This window comes from Papilio machaon, chromosome 18 (genome assembly GCF_912999745.1).
Source record: "Papilio machaon chromosome 18, ilPapMach1.1, whole genome shotgun sequence".
Classification (NCBI taxonomy): Eukaryota; Metazoa; Arthropoda; class Insecta; order Lepidoptera; family Papilionidae; genus Papilio; species Papilio machaon.
The window spans coordinates 1648605-1670346 of record NC_060003.1 but is presented as its reverse complement, the minus strand read 5'-3'; the positions used below and the strand labels follow the sequence as shown (position 1 = coordinate 1670346).

Here is a 21742-nt window from a genome sequence, read left to right as displayed (position 1 = left end):
ATTTTACGTTTTAAATAAAAAAAAAACTGATTAAATAAATTAATGAAAAAAATGCACCGTGCACGGAATGTGTAAAAAACGCGTAAGAAATAACAGGGCACATCTTGCCACTGTCATAACATAATATAAACTTTCTCATTAGTTCTATAAAATTTTCTTTGCTGTACTTTAGTAACTAATTCAGTGAAATCGTTCCAAAACAATTAAAACAAATTGTTTACATTAAAAATCAGTTTTACATTCAGTAGAACCTTATTTAATTCAACAAAACTTTGACTGCTTTGGTAATTTTTATACTAATGAACGCTTTCATAATAGACCGCCATTTCGTTTATTATAAACGTGCAACACTTAACATTGACAACCCAAAATGCAATCATGGCGCACGGGGCACTGTGTTTTTAGAATGCTGAGAAGTTTTTACGTAAACACTTCATTATTTTGCATTAAAACCAGTTTATGTATTATGATAACTTACCCGTGAATTTCAAGGATTATAGGGAAGCATACATGTGTGTTCCAAACGTGACGTTTTCACTTGTTCGGATCATCGTCTCTGTACTACTAGACACTTGCAGGTATAAAAATCATGATATTTACAGTTTTAGCCATATAAACGTGCATACGACAGTGAAATTATTATCTATTGTTACTAATAGTAGATGGCTAATTCTGTGAAGTTAATTTTTCTGTTGTTTTGTTGTGATAATTTCGATATATACGTTTGTTCCAGATAACTTTGTTGGTGTCATTATGTCAGAGGCGTACGCCCGTGAGATACTACGAAGGAATGTTGCGCAAATATGTCAAACTATAGGATGGAACGGTATAAACTCGACGCCACTGGATATACTAGTACATGTGTTGGAAAAGTACATATGTACACTTGGAACACAAGCTAACAGATACGCCGAACAATTCAATAGAACTGAACCAAATTTACATGACCTAGGATTAGTGTTCCGTGACCTCCATGTCCATTTGCCAGAGTTGGCGGAGTATACAAGATGTGTGCCACCTGTCCCGCCACCCGTTAAAGCTGAAAAATTTCCTAAGCCCAAGGAATCAAACCTAAATTTCCTAAAACCTGGCAGTCATGAAGTTGTCACAAGACCGATGCATGTTCATGAACATCTCCCTCCCATGTACCCTGAAAAAGAGAGGGACACACCAGTTGTTGCGGGTACTGTGGAAATTAGGCAAAATGGTATTGATAATATGGATAGTAGCACTTCATGTACAAGTCCTGAAATATCAGTCACAGATAGTCCTGAAAAATCAAAAGACATATTTAAACGGCCAATTGACCCTGTGTCATTACCAAATAGTAAAAGGCCAAGGTTAAGGTTGGAAGAAGAAGAGAGAACTAGAGAAATCAGCAGTGTAATTATGACTATGTCTGGTTTTTTATCCCCTGCCCGCGAAGGAAAATTACCTGAAGCTAGACCTCCTACAATAATTTCTGAAAAACATGACAAGCATAAAGTTAATTCCCATCATTCAAATCCCATGAAAGTACCAATTTTAGACAAAAGTGATAAAAAATCTAAAAAGAATAAATTGCTAAATGGTAAGATCATGAAGAGTAAAAGAAAAGATAAAAGTCATAAAGGTGAAAGTAGTAAATCCAAGGATAGCACTAAATTGGACAGGTATCCGCCTGGACATCCAATGAAGAGTAAAGATGTCCATCCCACACATCATAATCATGTGACAATGCCGGCGCCAAAGGTACCAGGACCTCCTCCGAAGCCTTTAGTGCCTTTACCTCAGAATTTACCGCCACCTCCCGTCTCTGATCCTCCTGTTCCTGAGGTAATCAGGCCTGTTATCAAACAAGAACCACCTGACACACTCCCCCCACCCATTACAAGACCAATGACTTCGAGTGAAGATGCTATCCCTGTACCAAGGAAAATACCAATTTCCAAGTCTCCGTTGATTTCTAATGCTTTACCTGTACATAAAAATCAGTCTTCGAATTCTCTAATACCTGAAACAGAGATAAAAAAGGAACTAATAGTAGAAGAAGAAAAATTAGCATCGCAACCAGATAAATCAAAAGTTAATATATTTAAAAGAATATCGAACAAAAATAAAGAAGAAAAGGTTCCTCCAGAAGTTGCTGATTCACAAGAAAATTCTGATATGATCTCAAGGTTACAGAATTCAACAAATAACACTAGTGAAAATGTTCATGTGAACAATGATTCTGTTGTGAACAATAATTTTAGTGCTTTAGACTTGTCAAAAGAAATTGACATGAGGGCCCATGAAGTAATAAATATTGATGATGACTCCCTGGACATGCCACAGGAAAAAATTCCACATCCAGAACCTAGACCAAGTATATCAATCAATAAGTCACTGCAACTTCCATATTCCAAAGATGTAGCTAGTGTCAGTCCTAAAATTAAAAAAGAAAAGAAACATAAGGACAAAAAAGACAAAGCTGCTAAATTAGAAGCAAAGTTGCTCAAAAAGCAACAGCAACAATTGGCAATGGAAATGGCGCAAGCGGAAAAGAAGAAAATGAAACTTGGAAATGCAAAAGTAAAATCAAGTAGGCCAAAGAATGATGCGAAATTACCACAGATGCCACCAGGATTTCCATTTTTCTCTGCAATGCCTCCAGGAAGAGGCTTGATCCCTGGACCAGGACTGATACCAAATCCTGGACTAATACCAAGTAGTGACTTTCTGGCAGGACTAACAAATAACCCCGCATTGAGAGGTTTACCATCACCAAATCTGCTAACAAACCCTTTTGCTTGTGGTCCTGGTCTGATTCCTGGTCCCAGTTTTCTACCTGGTGCTTTAGGGCCTGGAATGCCAAATAGTTTAATGTCCATGGGCAATTTCCCACACACGTCGAGATCACAGTCAATGAAAATACCGCCGATGTTGCGGCGCCCAAGCTTAGAAGTGATACCCGTCGATAATGAAGAAGATCGGGGAATGCATAAATCTCCAGTTATGCACAGAGATAAAGATAGACATGATAATAAGCACAAATCTCCAACCATTCCAAATATTTTACAAAAACCAAAATCAAAGTCACACAAGGAGCATAAATCGTTGTATAAAATGCCACCTGTACAGCCGGACATAACTATAGAACTAAACCCTCCTAAAGTTGATCCTGTGAGACGGGAACTCCCGAAGGAGCCACCGATGCCGGCGCGACTGCCCACACCGGAGCCTCCGCCGGTCGTCGCCCAGCTAGAGCCGGAGCCTCCACCCGAACTGGTCAGATTGCCATCGCCCGAAGTCAGTAACGTTGGAGACGGTGAAACTACCGACAAAAAGAAAGACAAGGCCCATAAAAAGGAAAAGAAAGATAAAGATGGTATCAAATTGAAAAAGAAAAAAGATAAGAAGGACAAAAATAAAGATAAATCCGAAAAGAAGAGAGACAAAGAAGAAAAGCAGGAAGAGAAAGATAGGATAAAAAAAGAAAAGAAAGAGAAGAAAAAGGAAAAGACTGTCGACGGACTCGTTCCCAAATTAACATTAAAGCTGGGCTCCTCAAATTCTAACTCTCCGATGCCACCGAGCTCGCCGGATATATTCAAGCTCAATATTAAACCGGTCGTCAAAAAAGAGGAGGAAGATAGTCCACAGCCAAAAGAGGAGCCGCGATCCCGCGAGCACAGCCGGTCTCCGGAGCTGGCGCAGATATCGGCGCTGGTTACGAGGCCGCCGAAGCAAAAGCACTCGAAGCACAACCATATCTCCGAACTCGAGGGGCAACCCTCGTCCCCTCCGTCCGGGAACTCTCCGCCTAGAAAGAATAGGCCACCATCGAGTCATTCTAAATACAAAAGGATATTGTTTAAGTCGCAAGCCAAAAAGGGACATATGGAGAGCTTCGAGGAAAGTGAATCGATACCGGAAAAGTCGACGCCGACTCCCGCGCCGCCGAAGCCGAGCGGGCCTTTGCCGACGCCGTACTACGTGGACGAGCAAGGGAACAAAATCTGGGTGTGTCCCGCGTGCGGCCGGCAGGACAACGGCTCACCCATGATCGGGTGTGACGGTTGCGATGGCTGGTACCACTGGGAGTGTGTGGGCATCACCGAGGAGCCGGGCGCCACGGAGGACTGGTTCTGCAAGTCGTGTATAGCCAAGCGCGCCGCCATGGTGCTGGCTGGTGTCACCGCGGGCAAGAAGCGCGGCCGCAAGCCCAAGTCGGAAAAACTGAGAGACTGTCACTGATATGGACCTTTGTTGTTAATGAGATTAGTTATAATTTACGTACGATATGCGCGTAATGGATTGCAAATTGTTAATGGATAATTGTTGAATGATATCACGGAGATACATTTTCATCGTTTATAATGATTTATCATAGGGTAATGTTAAGTATAGGTAATAATAAAATAATTGACATGAAATGTTGAACATGAAATAATAGTGTTAGTTACTTGTAATAATTACCATCATTTTAATATTTTTTTTTTTTTGTTAAATTTTTGTCTAATTTGCCGTTCGCTCGGTTAGATCAAGTTTAATTAGAAAGCGGGCGTTACATTTATTTCGTGTAAACATAGAAGTAATGTAAGATTCTTTTTTATATTGTACAAAAAAACTGAATTTACTTAAGCAATTGGTGATGTATAAAGTAATGTAGTGAATATTTAAATAAACAGAAAATAGGTTGGATGTAAGTTCAACCAATATTTGAATATTTTCATATTATAATTTTAATATAACCCTGTTTTTATTTGTTAAAGTTGTTCCTTAATGTGGGCAGAGGCACGCTGGTACGCGCGCGGTACAGCTGTCTCCCGCTCTACTCTCGCCTTATGTTAAAGTGGAGATGGCATATGTAATTTTTTTGATTTCAGCCAGCGGCCAATTAAATATATTGGTATTCGAAATTGTAGTGAGTTATTTTATATACCTTGTTGTGTTCATTTTTCCTTATCGGATAAGGAAACTAAGGACTTCGTTTCGTTTTCCAAATCTTAAAGTAACAAAGAACACTTTAAATCTATCTTTTTCTTTAAACTTTACCTGTTTCTGTGCTCTTCCACTTTCGTAAAGTTACGTTCTAGCTAGATGGCGCCACAATCTAGCTAGTCTTGTGAAAAAACATAAAGCAATATTTTTCATTTCGTTTTTCCATTAGGAGAAGCAATTGTAACGATTTTGATTACGTATTACTTCACAATATCTTTTATAATATAGATTATATGTAAAAGTTCACGAAAGGGCCGCAATTTACTAAAATAAACTTTTTTATAACCACTCTAATGGTTTTATTGTATTAACCCAGAGGTACACTGACTTTGTTCTATTTAGATTTTTAGACTTAGTTTTTCTTTTATACAATTTTACATTTTTACTAAGTGCTCATTTTCTATTTTTTCTATATTCAAAATATTTTTTAAGAGGATGCTAACAAAAATTGGATATAAATCTCCACTTAAAAATAAATTCCAGCGTAATAACTCCACGCGTTCCAGAGAAAAAGGGTCTTGACAGACAGACAGACGGACAACAAAGTGATTCTCTAAGGGTTTCTTTTTTCCTTTCGAAGTACGGAACCCTAAAAATATGCTTTGTGACGAAATTTTTAAGCACATGTGCCTACGAAGGACTACCCTTTTTAGAATTGGCGCTAAAGTTATAACATTCTTTAGCATTGAAAAAATGTATAATATGTTGATAAATGGTACTATGATAAGCGTTGATAGAAAGAATTAGAACAGTTTGTCTTCAAGTTGTAGGTAATTAATTTGTAAACTAAAATTTAATTGACTAATAAAAAATAATATACAACTAGCTTTGGTCGGGACTACGTCCGCACGGAAAAAAAGAGGATCAATAGTGACATATTCATATCAGTAGTAATATATTTTATTAGAGATTATGTTCTAAACCTGTGCCAAATTTCACTAACATATATTGAACCGTTGCGAAGTTATCGAGTAAATATGTTAATCAAACGTATCCCACTGGAAAAACTGAATGTGGATGGCTATAAAGGTAGAGGAAGACCAAAGAAAGTATGGATGGATTGTGTGAAAGAGGATATGCGTAAGAAGGGGGTAAATTCAGATATGACGGCTGATAGAGATGTATGGAGGAGTAGTACATACTGTGCCGACCCTCCATAGGGATAAGGGCAGGTTGATGATGAAACGTATCCCACTGGAACCTTATATATTTCTGGGATCATATGTAACGTCTTTGTTCTTGCACACTTTTCTACATCAATACCAAATTGCATCAAAATCCATTTCGCCGTTGTGGAGATACCTAATAATAATGATCCATCCAAACATTCGTATTTGTAATATTACTAGCTGTCCCCCGCAACTCCATCCCCGCGGAATTAAAAAAAAAAACTAAATCATTGGACTATGTGTTCTTGCATACTATGGTCTAAATCCATGCCAAATTTCATCGAGATCTATTGAGCCGTTCTGGAGATACGTTCTAACAAACATCCATCCATCCAAACATTCGCAGTTTAACTTAACTCAGCATAACAATTTTCACAAAAAATGAAACATTTCTGGTTAAAAATGCATAAAAATAGTTTATAGCCGAAGGCCGCTCCTCAACATCAAGATCCATCTTTCTAAGTTCTAATCTAATAAATCAATATAAATATCTAATCAAAAAATATTGTTGATAATAATAATATTATTGTTGTTCAGTTGAAGTAAGTCGAAACTTTCCTTAAGCGTCTCTCGAAATAAACTCGAATCTTAACTGTTTCCTTCCATGAATTTTAAAGGCGATACACTTTTTAGACACAAATTCAGCTTTAGAATTATTATCTACTTGTGTTTTGTTACGATAAAAAACGGGAATAGTATCGTGTACTTTTGTGCGAACAAATAAAAAGAGAACGCGTTCGCCTTTGACCTTCCTTTGAATTAAACTCTCAATGCCTTAGTAATTGTTTACACTTGCTACTGTTTTGACATTTTAATCGCAATACTAACAAACAGTTCACTACATGATCAGAAATAAACATAAAAACACAGTTAAAGAAGCTAATTTTATGTGTATTATCGCTTTAGGTAACTTACCTTTATACTTTTTATTTCTGAACGAGTTTTTGGGAAGTGGAGAAGTCACGGTTAGGTACTCTGTCGGAAATAACAACACCGGCTGCTTGTTCCAATTAGAAAACTACATAAAGTGAGACGAAAATTCGAATTCAAAATAAGTGTTTTATAATAAAACCGCAAAAATGTAGGTGTTGTAGAACGAAAAAATAGAATCGCCTTTTCATATCCGTTTATGCCTGGCGTGGCGTATGGCGAAAAAAATATTCTTCCACTCGGAAGTTAGACAATTTTTTTTTTCAAATATTTTTATTCTTTTAAACTAGGTTTCTTCCCAATTTATAGAAAAAATGGGGTTGAGACTTATCACAAACTTTGAGGGACGTTATTATATGAATCGTGTTTTTGTATAAGTACCATAATGTGCGGTGCATTAAGCAACATACTAAAATCCGGTTTTTGGCACACGACCGACGTAAAATAAGTTGTTTGTTTAACAAAATTATATTTGAGTATAAATATAATTACTCATTTACTACGACTGTATTTAACTTTTTGTCCTTGCTTTACTATATTTGAACAAAGTACATAAGACCTATTGGAATAAAACCAAAACAAATGGCAGTGGATTTATTTCAGCGTATTTTTTTAAAGCACCCAAACACCACGGAAATCATTAACTTTCTAGAAATCTCGCTAATTTTTGTTCTTAACTTAAAATATTTACACTAACTTATAAATTTCTTATACCAAACCTACACTGAGGGCTCTCTCAGTGCCCAATAAACGATTCTGAGTGCAGCAGAATCAATTCAATCCCTTTTTACCGGTTTTGTTTTTATCTATGAAAATAAACGCCATCTTTTTGTAACCTAGGGTAACTGTGTAATATGTTTATCTAGTTTAAACTGTCGAATCACCTGCAACCGCCAATTGAAATTACTTTCAGCTTATTTTGTATCTATTATTAGTTCCATTTTCGAACAACATTAACGTTGGCGCCAAAAAGGAAATCACAATTCACAAAATACCACGGCTTATAGCCTGTTCAGTGGAATATAGAGATCTATGACAAAAATACATAGTTATTTCTCTCACAAAGTTTTTGTACAGGATTTTCGGCTATGGAGGCCCACGTGTAACTCGGTTGATAAAACTGACCCCTTTTCCTTTATTACCCTTCAAATTTCCTCTTCCAATAAATTACCCTACTAATTCCTTCTCTTTTTATTCCCTTATTGAAAGATGAAACATGTTAATATTTCACTAAGAATTTCAAGTTTTAACTTCGATTGAATCGTATTAAAGTTATAGCTACCGCCCACGAGTCCGTCCGCGATTTAAAAAAAAACTCTTTTAAAATCATCATTTATTTATTTAACAAAATAATCCAACTACACCATTAAATTATTTACGTCATAAAAACAACTAATATAAATACATTTAGCCAAAATGCACACAACATATAGCAAAGCTAAGCAGTGCTCAAATAATATAATTCATGTTATAAGTCGGTACAATACCCAATCGTTAACATAAAATCGAACATTAAAAATAAGTAATTAGATATTCTATATGAAATGTTTTTAATGTGCAACATATAATTCTAATTTTAGAGAAGTTTGCGTTTGACCCAATGCAGTTGTAGGGAAGCGAGTCTGTACATCCCCCCCTCCGATACTCAAAATTGTGCGTGCGCAGCGCCTTGTGTAAAATGGCGAGCCTCCATAAAGTTTGGATCGTATTATACATTAACACTTCGCATTTAGAAGAAAAGACAAACCTTACAAAATTGGCTATCCAAATTAAAGTGACAAAATAATCCAGATATTCCATTTGCTTGTTTATTACAAACGTCACTGAATATATTGTACACAATGTATAATTTTTCGGAATCATTTTCAATGTTCGATTTGTAATATTTACAGTCAGGTTTTTAATATATCCAATTAAAAATTCAAAAACAAAAGTCTTTTATGTCTTATATGTTACGTTTATTTCACATAAAACTGACTAAAAAGATTCTACATAATATAATTGCTTAGTTTTTACTGGCAGAAGGTAAGCTGTCTGGTGAGGTCGGCTTCTCTTTGTTCCAGTCCTTGAGTCCTTCGGGAAGTGTTGTATCTTCTTCCAGAGATCCAGTCCCTTCGACAAACTCTTCATATGTACTCTTCTCGGGGAAAGGTCTAGGTCCCAAAAGCTCTATCATGTCATCTCTACTTAATATTTCCTGCTTAAGTAATCTCTCTGCAACTTTGGTAATATTATCTTTGTGCTTGGTAAGTAATTCTGTTGTATGTCTATGAGCTGAATTTATTAGTTCTCTCACTTCTGTATCAATAAGTTCTGCAGTCTTCTCCGAGTACGGTTTATCAATAACCATTTCACCGGGTTGTGGCATTTCGAAGGAAACATTTCCGACTTTCGCGTTCATACCGTAGTGAACGATTTGTGCGTAGGCGCTTTGGGTTATTTTCTTAAGATCATCTTGAGCGCCGGTGGTTATTCTTCCAAAGAAAATTTCTTCACTCACTCGTCCGCCTAGCGTCATACACATGCGATCAAAAAGTTGTTCTTTGCTGTATAGATACTGTTCTTTGGGTAAATACTGTGCGTAACCCAATCCTTTGCCTCTGGGTATAATGGATACTTTGAGCAATGGATCCGCATGTTGTAGGAACCAGCCTGCTACTGCGTGTCCAGCTTCATGATACGCTACGATCTTTCTCTCATCAGGTTGCAAGACATTGGATTTTTTCTCCATACCAGCGACTACTCTCTCTATGGCTTGCTCAAAGTTCTTCATATTGATATCTTGTGCAAGTTCTCTGGCAGCAATTAAAGCTGCCTCATTACATACATTTGCAATGTCCGCACCTGTAAAGCCTGAAGAAAATTATGGTTCATTAAACAATATCTTAAAATATTCATTAATTTAAAAAAAAAGATTTAAATTAAAGATGCACTATTGGTATATTTTAAAGAATTTTAGTATAAGTTTTCAAATTTTACTTCTTTTTAGAAGTGATTGGTAAACATTACTATCTATAAAAAATAGACTTGTTTTCCTTTCGTGTTTCATTCATAGTTACGCACAGTGATATGAACAAAACATCTCATTATTATTAATAAACTACAAGTGCATATTACATCTTTATCACATTGTAGACATGGTCAAAGTTAGGAGATTAAAATTTAAAATAGTAAAATAACAGTCCAAGAAGCCTTGTGTAAAAAAGCATCAATGGGACAGCATGCTTCACCTTGGGCCTACTGATATGTAATACCACAAAAAAACCCATTGGGCCATTGATTGGTACACCCAACTGAAAACCCATTAGATATTAAATTATAGAAATAAACATAACAGGAACTTAAGACTATTATTTTTAATTCAATTTTATAAATCTGTCTTTGTCTCATAAGTCCTAAAGATAAAAAAAATATGTTTTTGTTTTTAAGATACACAAAATACTATACCTGGTGTTAATGCTGCCATTTTCCGAGCCAAGTTATCCTTGTTCAATGATGTCTTCAGAGGCCCTAAATGTACTTTGAAAATAGAAGCTCTTCCTTTAATGTCTGGTGCAGGGACAAAGATTTGTCTATCAAATCTGCCAGGTCTGAGAAGAGCTTTGTCAAGAATGTCCACCCTGTTCGTAGCAGCGAGAACAACAACATTTGTAGTTGTGTTAAACCCATCCATTTCGACAAGCAGCTGATTAAGAGTATTCTCTTGTTCAGAATGTCCGCCGAAATTACGTCCACCTCTCTTTCTACCAACCGCATCAATTTCATCAATAAACAAAATGCAAGGAGCATGTTTACGTGCCATAGAAAACATATCACGAACTCTAGAAGGACCAACGCCAACAAACATTTCCAAAAATTCAGAACCGGACACAGTAATAAATGGGACATTAGCTTCACCAGCTGTTGCTTTTGCCAGTAACGTCTTACCAGTACCAGGAGGGCCAGTAAGCAATGCACCTTTTGGAATTTTAGCTCCTAAATCGATGTACTGTTGAGGATTTTTCAAGAAATTCACAAATTCCATAATCTCAATTTTTGCTTCTTCACAACCAGCAACGTCTTTGAATTTTACACCAATGTCAGTTGGGTTTATTAATTTGGCTGTAGACTCCATAACACCACCAAATAAACCACCGCCTTTACGACCAGCTCCCCCCATCATATTAGCAGATCTTCTCATCATATAAATTAAGAAACCAATTATCAAAAGTGTTGGTAGCATTCCAGTCAAACTAGCAGCTTCCACCTCAGTTTTATAAATTACAGGAACAAAGTTTGGCGGGTCCACATTCAGCTCGATTTGTGCATTCTCCAAGTTTCTTTCGAATGAATCAACACTACCTATTGCAAACCAGATCACCTTTCCTTCCAAAGCAGCACCTGGCTGTAATTTCACTCTAACCCACTTTTTATTTATGACTTCTAGTTTCTCAACAACTCCCTTGTTTAAATACATGTTGACGAAGTCTCTCCAGCTTATCTCTCTATATCTTAGCTCGAAATAAGCGATCGATGCCAATAATGTTACGACACCCAATGCTCCAAACATCATCCATTTTTCTCGGTCCTGATTGTCGAAGCCGCCTCTTCCTCCTCCTCTACCACTTCCTGAACTACTGGAGAACATGTTGATATTCCATTTATCTTGTGACGATGAAGGTTTTGACGGGGGAGGTGTAGTTTTTGATGGTGCAGGAGACTCATCTTTTTCACTTTTTTTTGTCTGTTTTTGGCTTGCACCGGGCTGAAAATATTTTTCAAAACCTTTCGGTGGCTTCTTACAAAATTCATACCACTGATTTAATACTGAATCGAGTGCCGGAACACCGACTGGTTGCAATTTGTGGCCATTGAAATGTATCTTAGATAACTGTGACTGTGTTAATCTTAAGCCTTTCCACATGCTGATCTCTGTGATATTTACAATTATTTTTATTTTTAATTATTTCACAATATTAAATCGCCCAGTGCACGAAAAAAAGAAACGATTGGTCACGACAAAAACATGGTTAGAAATCTGTCAAATTTGCTAATTATGAAAAAGTGTTGCACAAAATTGGAAAATAGTAATGAAAAGTTACATCACTTTTTAAATTCATTAAATGTTGTTGCGACTAATTACAAACTATTCTTAATAACTTAAGCACTTAACATTACTAATGTGAATTTTAAATTTATTTAAAATTTTCAGTTTTCAAATAGTGTTGCCTCATTTCAAAAATAACAATCATATGTTTTTTGTTTTACATCTGTGTCAGTACAACGAAATTGAAGTTCAATTTATTTAATTCAGTAAATAAAAGTGCTGAATACTTAGGTAACTCACTAACAATATTTAGATGCGAAAATAGATTACGTGTACTGATAAATAAGAGGTTGGTTAGAAATTCTGGCTATTTATCTCAATTTAAATCTAAAAGTAACGGTTCGAAAAGTGTCACGACATGGATCAGGAAAGGCCAGAAAGTACAATAAATCACGGAAAACGTAGTCGACCTTTGCTACTACAACCGAGTCCGAAGATCGCAAGGCTATCAGCTTACGGGAGTTCATCTAGTTCAGTGCTTAAGAATTCAAAAAAATTGGGATCACATTCGCTTAAAAAGACCAAACCTTTGATTAATAAAAATGATGTACCACCCCCTGGTACTCCAGTACCGGATAAGTACGTTCGTAAGGCTGGTCCTTACTTATTGGGACCTAAACAAGGGCCTAGTCCAGTTAAGAGCATAGTTCAATGTCTGGCAAGGAAAGAAAAAACTGATGATTATTATCAGATTAAGATTTTAACACTTCGCAACGAGGGTCAACCTGAAACTCAAGATGATAGACAAGGGAAGATGTTGCTGCACACAGAATATTCATTATTGTCATTGTTAAAGGATCAAGATGGTGTGGTTCATCACCATGGACTTTTTAAGGTATTTTATCTAGTAAATCACATGGTTTTAGAAAAAAGTACACAAAATTATGTTTATCTCATCACATGAGTAATACTCTCCATACTTCTACTCCGATGGGGAGATGAAGAAAGAAATATCCAATGATGAAAAGAGCTTTATCTTTTAGGAAATCCCATGAGACATACTCTTTTCCATGGATGGAACATCTTAAGATTTCAGCAAAGTACTAGGTACTATATAAATTGATGATAAAAACAATAATTTAATATTTTTTTTAGGATCATGCTCTTGAAGAAATCCCCAATCCGAATGGCCCAGGTTTTCTATACACTGGCAGAGTTCGTCAGAGATTATTCCTTGTTTTGGATTGTGTCACATCACACCAGTTCAGCGAGAAAGGCAGCGAGTTGATAAATCTGCAGCAGTATGTAACAAAAGTTAAAAAAGTTCCGGAAAAAGAAGCTGTCCTTATATTCTATGATATTGTTAGAGTAGTTGCCAATTTACATAAGGTATGTATTTGACGCAGAATTTTAATTCTTAATATTTGTGGTTAACAGAAAAATTTATTGTTGTAATTACCGAACATCCAATTGGTAATATGTGTCATACTGGCTGTCATCTGCGACTATACCCTCACGGAATAAAAAAACAAATTGTAATCCATGTCTATCTATACCAAATTTCATCAAGATCCAATCAGTTGTTCTGGAGATACCTTTTAACAAACATCTATCCATCCTAATAATTCGCATTTATAATATTACTAGCTGTCGCCCGCAACTTCATCTTTGCAGAAGATATTTTATATACATACCAAATTTTATTGAGATGTGTTCAGCCATCCAAATCCATACATCCCAATATTCGCATTTATAATTTTAGTAAGATTAATATATGTCAATACTGAATACAATTAAATAGTGAGACACCATTAGTCTTAATTACATTGATATTATGTGATCTCGGTTTTTCCAAAGTGAAGAAAGAAGGATTTATGTTTTTGTACAAGTGTTGGCAGTCAAAACTCACAGTAAAACATATTCTGTTTTAGAGAAACATAGTACACAGAGACCTGAAGCTAGGTAATATAGTATTGAACCAAAGAACAGGCCGGATAACTATAACAAACTTCTGCTTGGGCACACATTTGGGTAGCGACAGAGATTTGTTAAAGGATCAGAGAGGTAACAAGATTTTAATCAACTTAAGATAAAACCAACTAAGTACTTTTAGTGACAAAATACATTGCATAATCTACTTATGATGGCAACAGCCCAGTTTGTTTTGGTACCACAATCTAATATTCTTTTAACTACATAGCATATATTTTAAATGACAAATAAAATTTAATTTGTGTCTGTAACATTCTAAACTAGCACAGATATTATAAGAGTGTGACAAACAAGCAAATATTGTGCCATTAGTCATTAGGTGACAATGACCAGATTTGTATTATAGCTCTTAGGGATAGCAAACCTTTAGGTATCAATGTGTCTTTTCTAAAGAAATGTTTAATGAGGTCATAGATATGCCATCAAATTTTGGCTTTGTAGGAACACTCCGTACTGAAGATATCTCGTGTGTACTCCTCATGTGATACCAATATCACAATTTTTTCGAAATGCATAATGAATTTGCGTAACAGTGGTAGATCCTGTGACAATAATATTTGTTGGGCCGGCTCGCCCGGTGAAATACCACGACCACATAAGACTTGAAGTGGAAGCAATTCCTTGTTTCGCCTGATGAGTGTGGTGGCGGAGGCCTAATTTTTGTCCTGTTTCCCATCCCACCCTTTTTCTAATTAGGAAAAGATGAAAAGGGAAAGTGGATTTGGCATAGGAAGGGGAAATATCCTCTTTCTGTGCGTCCCCTTCTTTGTTCATCTGTATTTGCGGATGTCTATGGGCAACGGTCACCTTGCTGTTTCAGCAAATTCAGGTGGCCGTTTGCTCGTTTGCCACCTTTTAAATAAAAAAAAATTATAATCAATGCGCAAAATATTCTGTCGTGTGCCATTGATTCACCATTCCTGTTATAGAGTAAATTTCTAACATATTCCTTATTTATTGATTTTTGTCTGAAAAAAATTCTTTAATTTTCCAGGATCACCAGCTTACATATCACCGGATGTATTAATGTGTAAGCCATACCATGGAAAACCATCAGACATGTGGGCACTGGGTGTCGTCTTGTATACAATGTTGTATGGACAGTTCCCATTCTGTGATACAAGTCTTGCACAACTGTTCAGTAGGATACAAGCTGCTAATTATAATATACCACCGTAAGTGATTATGAATTTATTTAATTTATAAAAATAGGAAGAAAATGAGCTTTTTTTTCATGTACCCATATTTTTATTTTTGGATTTCATAGACATAAAGATAAATGATATTTTTTACTACTGATTTTTATCAATATTTATGAGTAGTAGACGGTAGCAACAACACCTATTGTGTCTCATCTGTGAAATACCACGACCACAAAGAAGAAAGGCGTGAGGAAGTAATTCCGCGTACAGTCTGATGAATGTCCGTGCCGGACTCCTAATTTTATTAAAATTTCTTTTGTCACTCTTTGCTTATAAGGATAATATGGGAAGGGAAGTGGATATAATGGAGGGGATGCATAGGAATGGAAAATATTAACTTTCTGTACTGCCTCCCCCTATTTCATCAAAAATTACTATGATTTAAATTTTTTCATATTTCATTTTAACAGTGGTAGATGCCAGCAACAACAACATCAGTTGCACGAATTGTCCTCGCTCAGTGAAATATCACGACCTCACAGAAGACAGGCGTCAAGTGGAAGTAATTCCACGTACAGTCTGATGAGTGTGGTGCCGGAGGCATAATTTTAGTCCTCTTTCCCTTCGCACCCTTTTCTTATTAGGAAAGGATGGGAAGGGGATGTGGATTTGATGGGATGCATAGGAAGATTAAATATTCTCTTTTTATGCGTCTCCTCCTTCGTCGATTGAGGGTAGGCAACGCATCTGCAATTGCGAATGCATATGAGCAGCGCTCGTTTCGCCGTTTCGGCGAATTCATGTGGCCGCTTGCTCGTTTGCCTTCTTGTAATATAAAAAAATATATTTGTGTATTAGCTTGTATCTTTTACTAAAGTTTTTTTATCTATTTTATTTTAAAGTTTGCATTTCTTTACTTCCAGGGATGGTAATTCAGTTCAAGTATCTGATAATACGGTGTTTTTGATTCAAAGATTATTAGTTAAGGATCCAAAACACAGATTATTGGCAGATGATGTAAGTTCTAAATAAATAGTTTAATTATTAATCTTACTAATATTATAAACTAGCTTTTACCCGCGACTTCGTCCGCGCGGAATAAAAAAAATGCACACAAGATAAAAAAGTTCCTATGTCCATCTCCTAGTTCTAAGCTACCTTCCCATCAATTTTCAGCTAAATCAGTTCGACCGATCTAAAATCTTATCTCTTATTATCCGCGCGGAATAAAAAATAGAAAACGGGGTAAAAATTATCCTATGTCCGTTTCCTGGTTCTAAGCTACCTGCCCACCAATTTTCAGTCAAATCGATTCAGCCGTTCTTGAGTTATAAATAGTGTAACTAACACGACTTTCTTTTATATATATAAATGTGAAAGTTTTGATGTATGGATATATGTTTGTTAGAAATTATATCCAGAACATTTGCATAAATATCGCTGGAATTTAACACAGATGCAGAACAAAACCTTGAAGAACACATAAGCTATTAATTTTTTTTTTATTCCAAACGAACGGAGTCGCGGGCTACAGCTAGTTATATAAAAATTACAGGTATTAGATCAACTGTCGAGTATAATAGCTAGTTATGTGATAGTACCGAACCCACCAGAGGACCTGCAGGTGGTCCCCGATGTACCCTTACAAGAGGAGAAAGATGAAAAGCCAACCGCACAAAATAAAGTTGATAAGAAACCTTTTATTAATATACCAGAGAGTACTGAACGGACATCTAATAATAATGTAAGAGTTTAATTTTTTTTATTTTTTTTTATTTTCTTTCAAAAACTAAACAGTGATAAAATTGTTTTTAGATCAAATGCGTTATTTATATGTTTAATTTAAATTATATTTTTCAGTGTCACGACTTAATAATTTTAGTAAAAATTAGTACTAAGTAAATTACATATTTATTCTAATTTTCCTACTAAATGTAAAAAAAAATTACATTCATACAGCTATTCATCATCATCATCATCAGCTCACTATACGTCCCCACTGAGGGGATCGAAGCCTACCCCCAAGTTAGGGGTGACTAGGACATAGTCAATGCTGGCCAAGTGCGGGTTGACTTCACACATATCATTGAATTTCTTCTCAGATATGTGCAGCATCATGTTTTCCTTCACCGTAAGAACATCGGATAAATGTACATATGTAAATCGAGAGTCGATAAACACATAGGTACATGGCGGGATTCGAACCCAGGACCTGCAGATTGCAAGTCAAGTGCTTAACTCCTGGGCCACCGACGCTCAACTATTAGTATACAGCTATAATTTAATAATAAAATTATTTATATTTCAGGAGGAATTGGGTGTATTTTGTGTTCCGTTACCGGATTTCTTTGCGTTGAATTTCCCATCAACGAATCGTCAGAACGGTATCCTTATACCTACAACAGTAGATTCATCACTGATCTCATCACCTAATAATAATCAACGTCAAATCACAGTTCAAAGAATAGGTAGAGATGCAAGACCATTATTACCTAATGAAATAGCAAGATATCAACATATGTTTGCAACAAATCGAACGGAAAGAAGATCTGATGTACAAAACTTTGTTCCGGAAAGACAGGAGCGGCCAGAAAATTCCAGATTAAGATCCTTAGCTCAGAGAATACCAAGATTAAATGCTATCACAAGTAATGGTTCAACAGATTTCAGAGTTATACCGTGGTCTGAAAGATCTAGGTTACAAGATAGGACCTGGGATCAGGATTATGTTGTCCGGTTACCAATTTTAGATATATCTAGGATGTCGAATAGAATAATGAATCCAGCACCTGTGCATGCTGTTAATCCTGAATCCCTGGTCAATAATCCAAGACCACCTGTTGATAATTCTGAATTGGATTATAATTAATAGTTTTTTTTAATTATTGCCATATAAAAAAATTCATGTGTAAGTAAATAATTAATTTAGGAATATTATTCGAATTTATCTTGTGTGTGTACAAAAATTTACTATATTTTTTTTATTGCGGATTTTAAAGGATTTTACGTTTCGGTAGTATACTAGAAAATAGTTTTTTTTTTTATAGGCAAGAGTAGAGATAATTATTTAAAATTCTTAAAACTTTATTAATTCTATTAACACTGAAATTATTTGAATTCATCGTAACATTAGCGACATGTTGAAAAAAAAATACTTTTTTTTAAATGTACAATTTTCGTCCATGTCCATATTTGAAAGAAAATCTATCCTGGCTTTTAAATAACAATTAAATTGCGGCCAAATCAACTTTATAATTTTATTTGTATGTTTATAAAAGAATTCGTTAATTATTAAATAGGTAAAATAAAAAAAAATGTTTCACATTAAATTATGTATAAAATAATGTATATAGAATTAATTATTTTTAGGTTATTATTAAGTAACAAAGAACCCTTCTTATAAAGGGTAAAATTAAGTCTGATTTTCAGCTTCACAAATATGTAGGGTAGTTTATAATTACACCTGAACCTGAAGCGAGATACTTTTATATACGAGACATGTCATTAGACTCACGTTTATCCAGGTTGGACTGTATAAGTACTTAGTTTTTTGTATATAGGGGAAATTATATTCTCAAGTGTTGCCAGATGCGTTTTATTTTAGTGAAAAATTAGTAATATCGGATTTGTATATAAGTTTTAATTAGATTATATTTAAGATATAAGGTTTTTTTTTTACTAATATGATGGATAATATATTGGTTTGGTATATATTTTTATTTTCTGGTATGTTTTAATAAAATTTTATGAAGTTAAATTAATATTGAAAATAATTTGAATTTAAAATTCGAATTTAGGATTTTTAATTATCCATTTTTTTATCTATAATGAGAAATGTAATTTTTTTTTTAATTTTTTGTATCTGTAATTGAATTTTTTAATCTACGCAATTTAGTTTATGGTTTGATGATGGCATTACTAATGGACTTTGTACTTTTAATAAGTTTTAGGTTAAGTTTTATATAATTTATATTAGACAATTTATAAAATACCGGCCTCATTAATTTTCTGAAGCAATTTTTATTTTTTACACGTTTAAGTCCATTGTTATATGATTTTATATAATCTGTTTTAAATATTGTGTTCATTATCTATGGTGATTATTATCTGTGACAACTGTCAAGTTGATTTATAGACGAAAATAAAATTTGCTATTGTAAAATCAACCTTATTTCACTTGAATTAATATCGATTTTACAATAACATTTTGTTTTAAGTACTGAAATTTCATATTTTCCACGATTAAAGTATGTTTAAGTAGGACAATTTTTGTTATTTGTTAGTTGCATGGCTGTATTTGGGGTATGCACAAATAAAAAAATATTATAAAAAAACTTGTTTTTTTTTTTAAATTTCGTATTCCAACAAAATAAAAAAAAATTGACGCTAAGTTATGGCGGTTTTTAATTTGATAACTTCAGAAAATATTAGAATCTAGAACATTTAATAATGCAAACGTAATGAACCTTTCACGGTTCACTGCCATAGACTTGAATGGTAAGTTCACTTTCATATGAAAACATCGTTGCATGGAACTTGTTGAACTTAAATAAAAGAAAAACTTAAATGTAGTTAAAGTCAAAATAATTTTATTTTTTTTATCAAAAGGGGTGGCAAAGAAGTAAACGGCCACCTAAATTCGCCGAAATAGCGAAGCGATCGCTTTCGAAGTGGACGCATAGAGAGAAATGGTTTCTATTTAATATAAGTTTGGTCGTTTTGGTTAATATTATATATTGTTTACATTATATATTTGGTTTATATTATTTATAGTATATATTAAGAGTGTATAGGTTTATTATGAGAGGTTTGGTGTAAGGTTTTTTACCCGGCTATTAAATAGGTTCTAGAAAATTTGATGGCTTCATATGACATAACCTAAAATGTGTTTTTTATGTCAATTACACAAATGATTTGGACTGGATTTTATAAATTGCACTAATCTAAAACACACTACAAAAATATTTACGAATTGATTTTTACAAAAGCTGAAGGTTTCGGTGTTAACCGGATTGTCATGAGTGTAAGGGAAATTAGCGAACAGAAAAAAGCGCGTAAAAAATTTGGCCCATAGATAAATAACTATACTGGAATTAAAAAAAATTAGGAAGAAACCTAAGGTAAGGAATATAAGTAGAGGTAAATTGCCCAATTAGCTGTTACAATTGTCAACTTTTATTTGAAGATGGCAACATAATAAAATGTGAAGAGAAGAAAATAAAATTTAATCGCATTTAAATCTTTGATGTATTAATTTCTATTCCTAATACCTTTTTTGTGTATTTTTACGCTCATCTTGCTTTTATCTCAATGGAGCCAATCGTATTTATTTCAATAAAGCCGTCAAATAAAAAGCCTTCATCGCCTGGAGGTACCGACGGAACAATATAACGATAGAAATCTGTCGGATTATACTTTATTTACCGTCTCGTTTTATATCATAGCCTATTGTTATTGGTATTTACATCGTTTGAGGGTGAACTACGTAAAGGTACGTAAAAGTTTTTCCTTTTTTTTCTTGACATTTTTTATGATAAATCTAGTATATAAAATTCTCGTGTCACAGTTTTCGTTCCCGTACTTCTCCGAAACGGCTTGACCGATTCTCATGAAATTTTGTGAGCATATTCAGTAGGTCTGAGAATCGGCCAACATCTATTTTTCATTTCTTTTTTAATTATTTTTATTTTTTTTATTTTTTTTAACTGCTGCGCGCGGACGGAGTCGCGGGCGACAGCTAGTATTTATATAATATACAATAAAGTGTGAATCAAAAAAATGTGTAATTCAACTACAATTGTCCACTGTATTATTTTCTAGAATTATCTATATTCTTGTTTATTTGTAACGTTGTAGAAAATAATGTGCTGTAGGGATCGTCACTTAGAACATTTTTTATTAAAAGATGAGTATCATTAATGAACATCATGTTTATTATTTCCATATTTTAAAAATTAAACTATAATCAAGTATAAATTTAGAATAATTGAAGGTAAATTTACATTCTATCTTCGTAGTTATTTGGGTACGTATTAGCATATTAGGCGGCGCCCGAGGCGACAGATCCGCTTCATACATTCCGCCTTTTTGTCAGCAAAATTGAGCCACATACAGTATGTTTGAAAACAATTGCAACGAACAAAAGATTACCTTTTTTTTTAAAAAAAATTTGGAATCTATACTTATGAATGGTTGATAATAGGTGGATAAAAATTTTATTACTTTTGTAACTACATATTTACATTGAAAATAATCTCTGTCTAGCCTGATAGATTATTATAAGTTAAATTTTGTTTTAAATTTATATTAACCCTATTTTTACAGCGAAACTACTAACTTGAGCGTAACTTTTATGTTTTGAACCTATTGGGACTTAATTAAGGTTAACAGAATGTTGTCTTACTACTCTATCGCACCCAAACTGATCAAAAGTCTTCGCCACCGACACCAGAGAGTCGCCGTCTATTCCAGTCTGCTGGGAAAACGTTGTTCCAGGTCTACGAAAACCTTCCAGCTAT

General features: G+C 34.5%; 3 protein-coding genes across 3 annotated transcripts; 2 read left to right on the top strand and 1 right to left on the bottom strand.

Moving 5' to 3' along the window:
- The first annotated feature begins 371 nt into the window (after positions 1-371).
- On the top strand, positions 372-5248 carry LOC106715483 (transcription initiation factor TFIID subunit 3). Its single transcript, XM_014508777.2, has 2 exons — positions 372-578; positions 734-5248. Exon 2 carries the CDS (start codon positions 754-756, stop codon positions 4216-4218), a length of 3465 nt encoding a protein of 1154 aa, XP_014364263.2. The 5' UTR covers positions 372-578; positions 734-753; the 3' UTR covers positions 4219-5248.
- Positions 5249-8890: 3642 nt separating this feature from the next.
- LOC106715490 (AFG3-like protein 2) lies at positions 8891-12087 on the bottom strand. The gene is made up of 2 exons (XM_014508787.2): positions 10512-12087; positions 8891-9917 (listed from the first exon to the last, which is right to left on the bottom strand). The coding sequence occupies exons 1-2, from the start codon at positions 11965-11967 to the stop codon at positions 9070-9072; spliced, it is 2304 nt and encodes a 767-aa protein (XP_014364273.2). The 5' UTR covers positions 11968-12087; the 3' UTR covers positions 8891-9069.
- A 236-nt stretch (positions 12088-12323) lies between these two features.
- LOC106715382 (serine/threonine-protein kinase 40) lies at positions 12324-18093 on the top strand. Its single transcript, XM_045682195.1, has 7 exons — positions 12324-12985; positions 13246-13479; positions 14022-14154; positions 15077-15257; positions 16148-16241; positions 16780-16968; positions 17533-18093. The coding sequence occupies exons 1-7, from the start codon at positions 12509-12511 to the stop codon at positions 18091-18093; spliced, it is 1869 nt and encodes a 622-aa protein (XP_045538151.1). The 5' UTR covers positions 12324-12508.
- The last annotated feature ends 3649 nt before the right edge of the window (positions 18094-21742 follow it).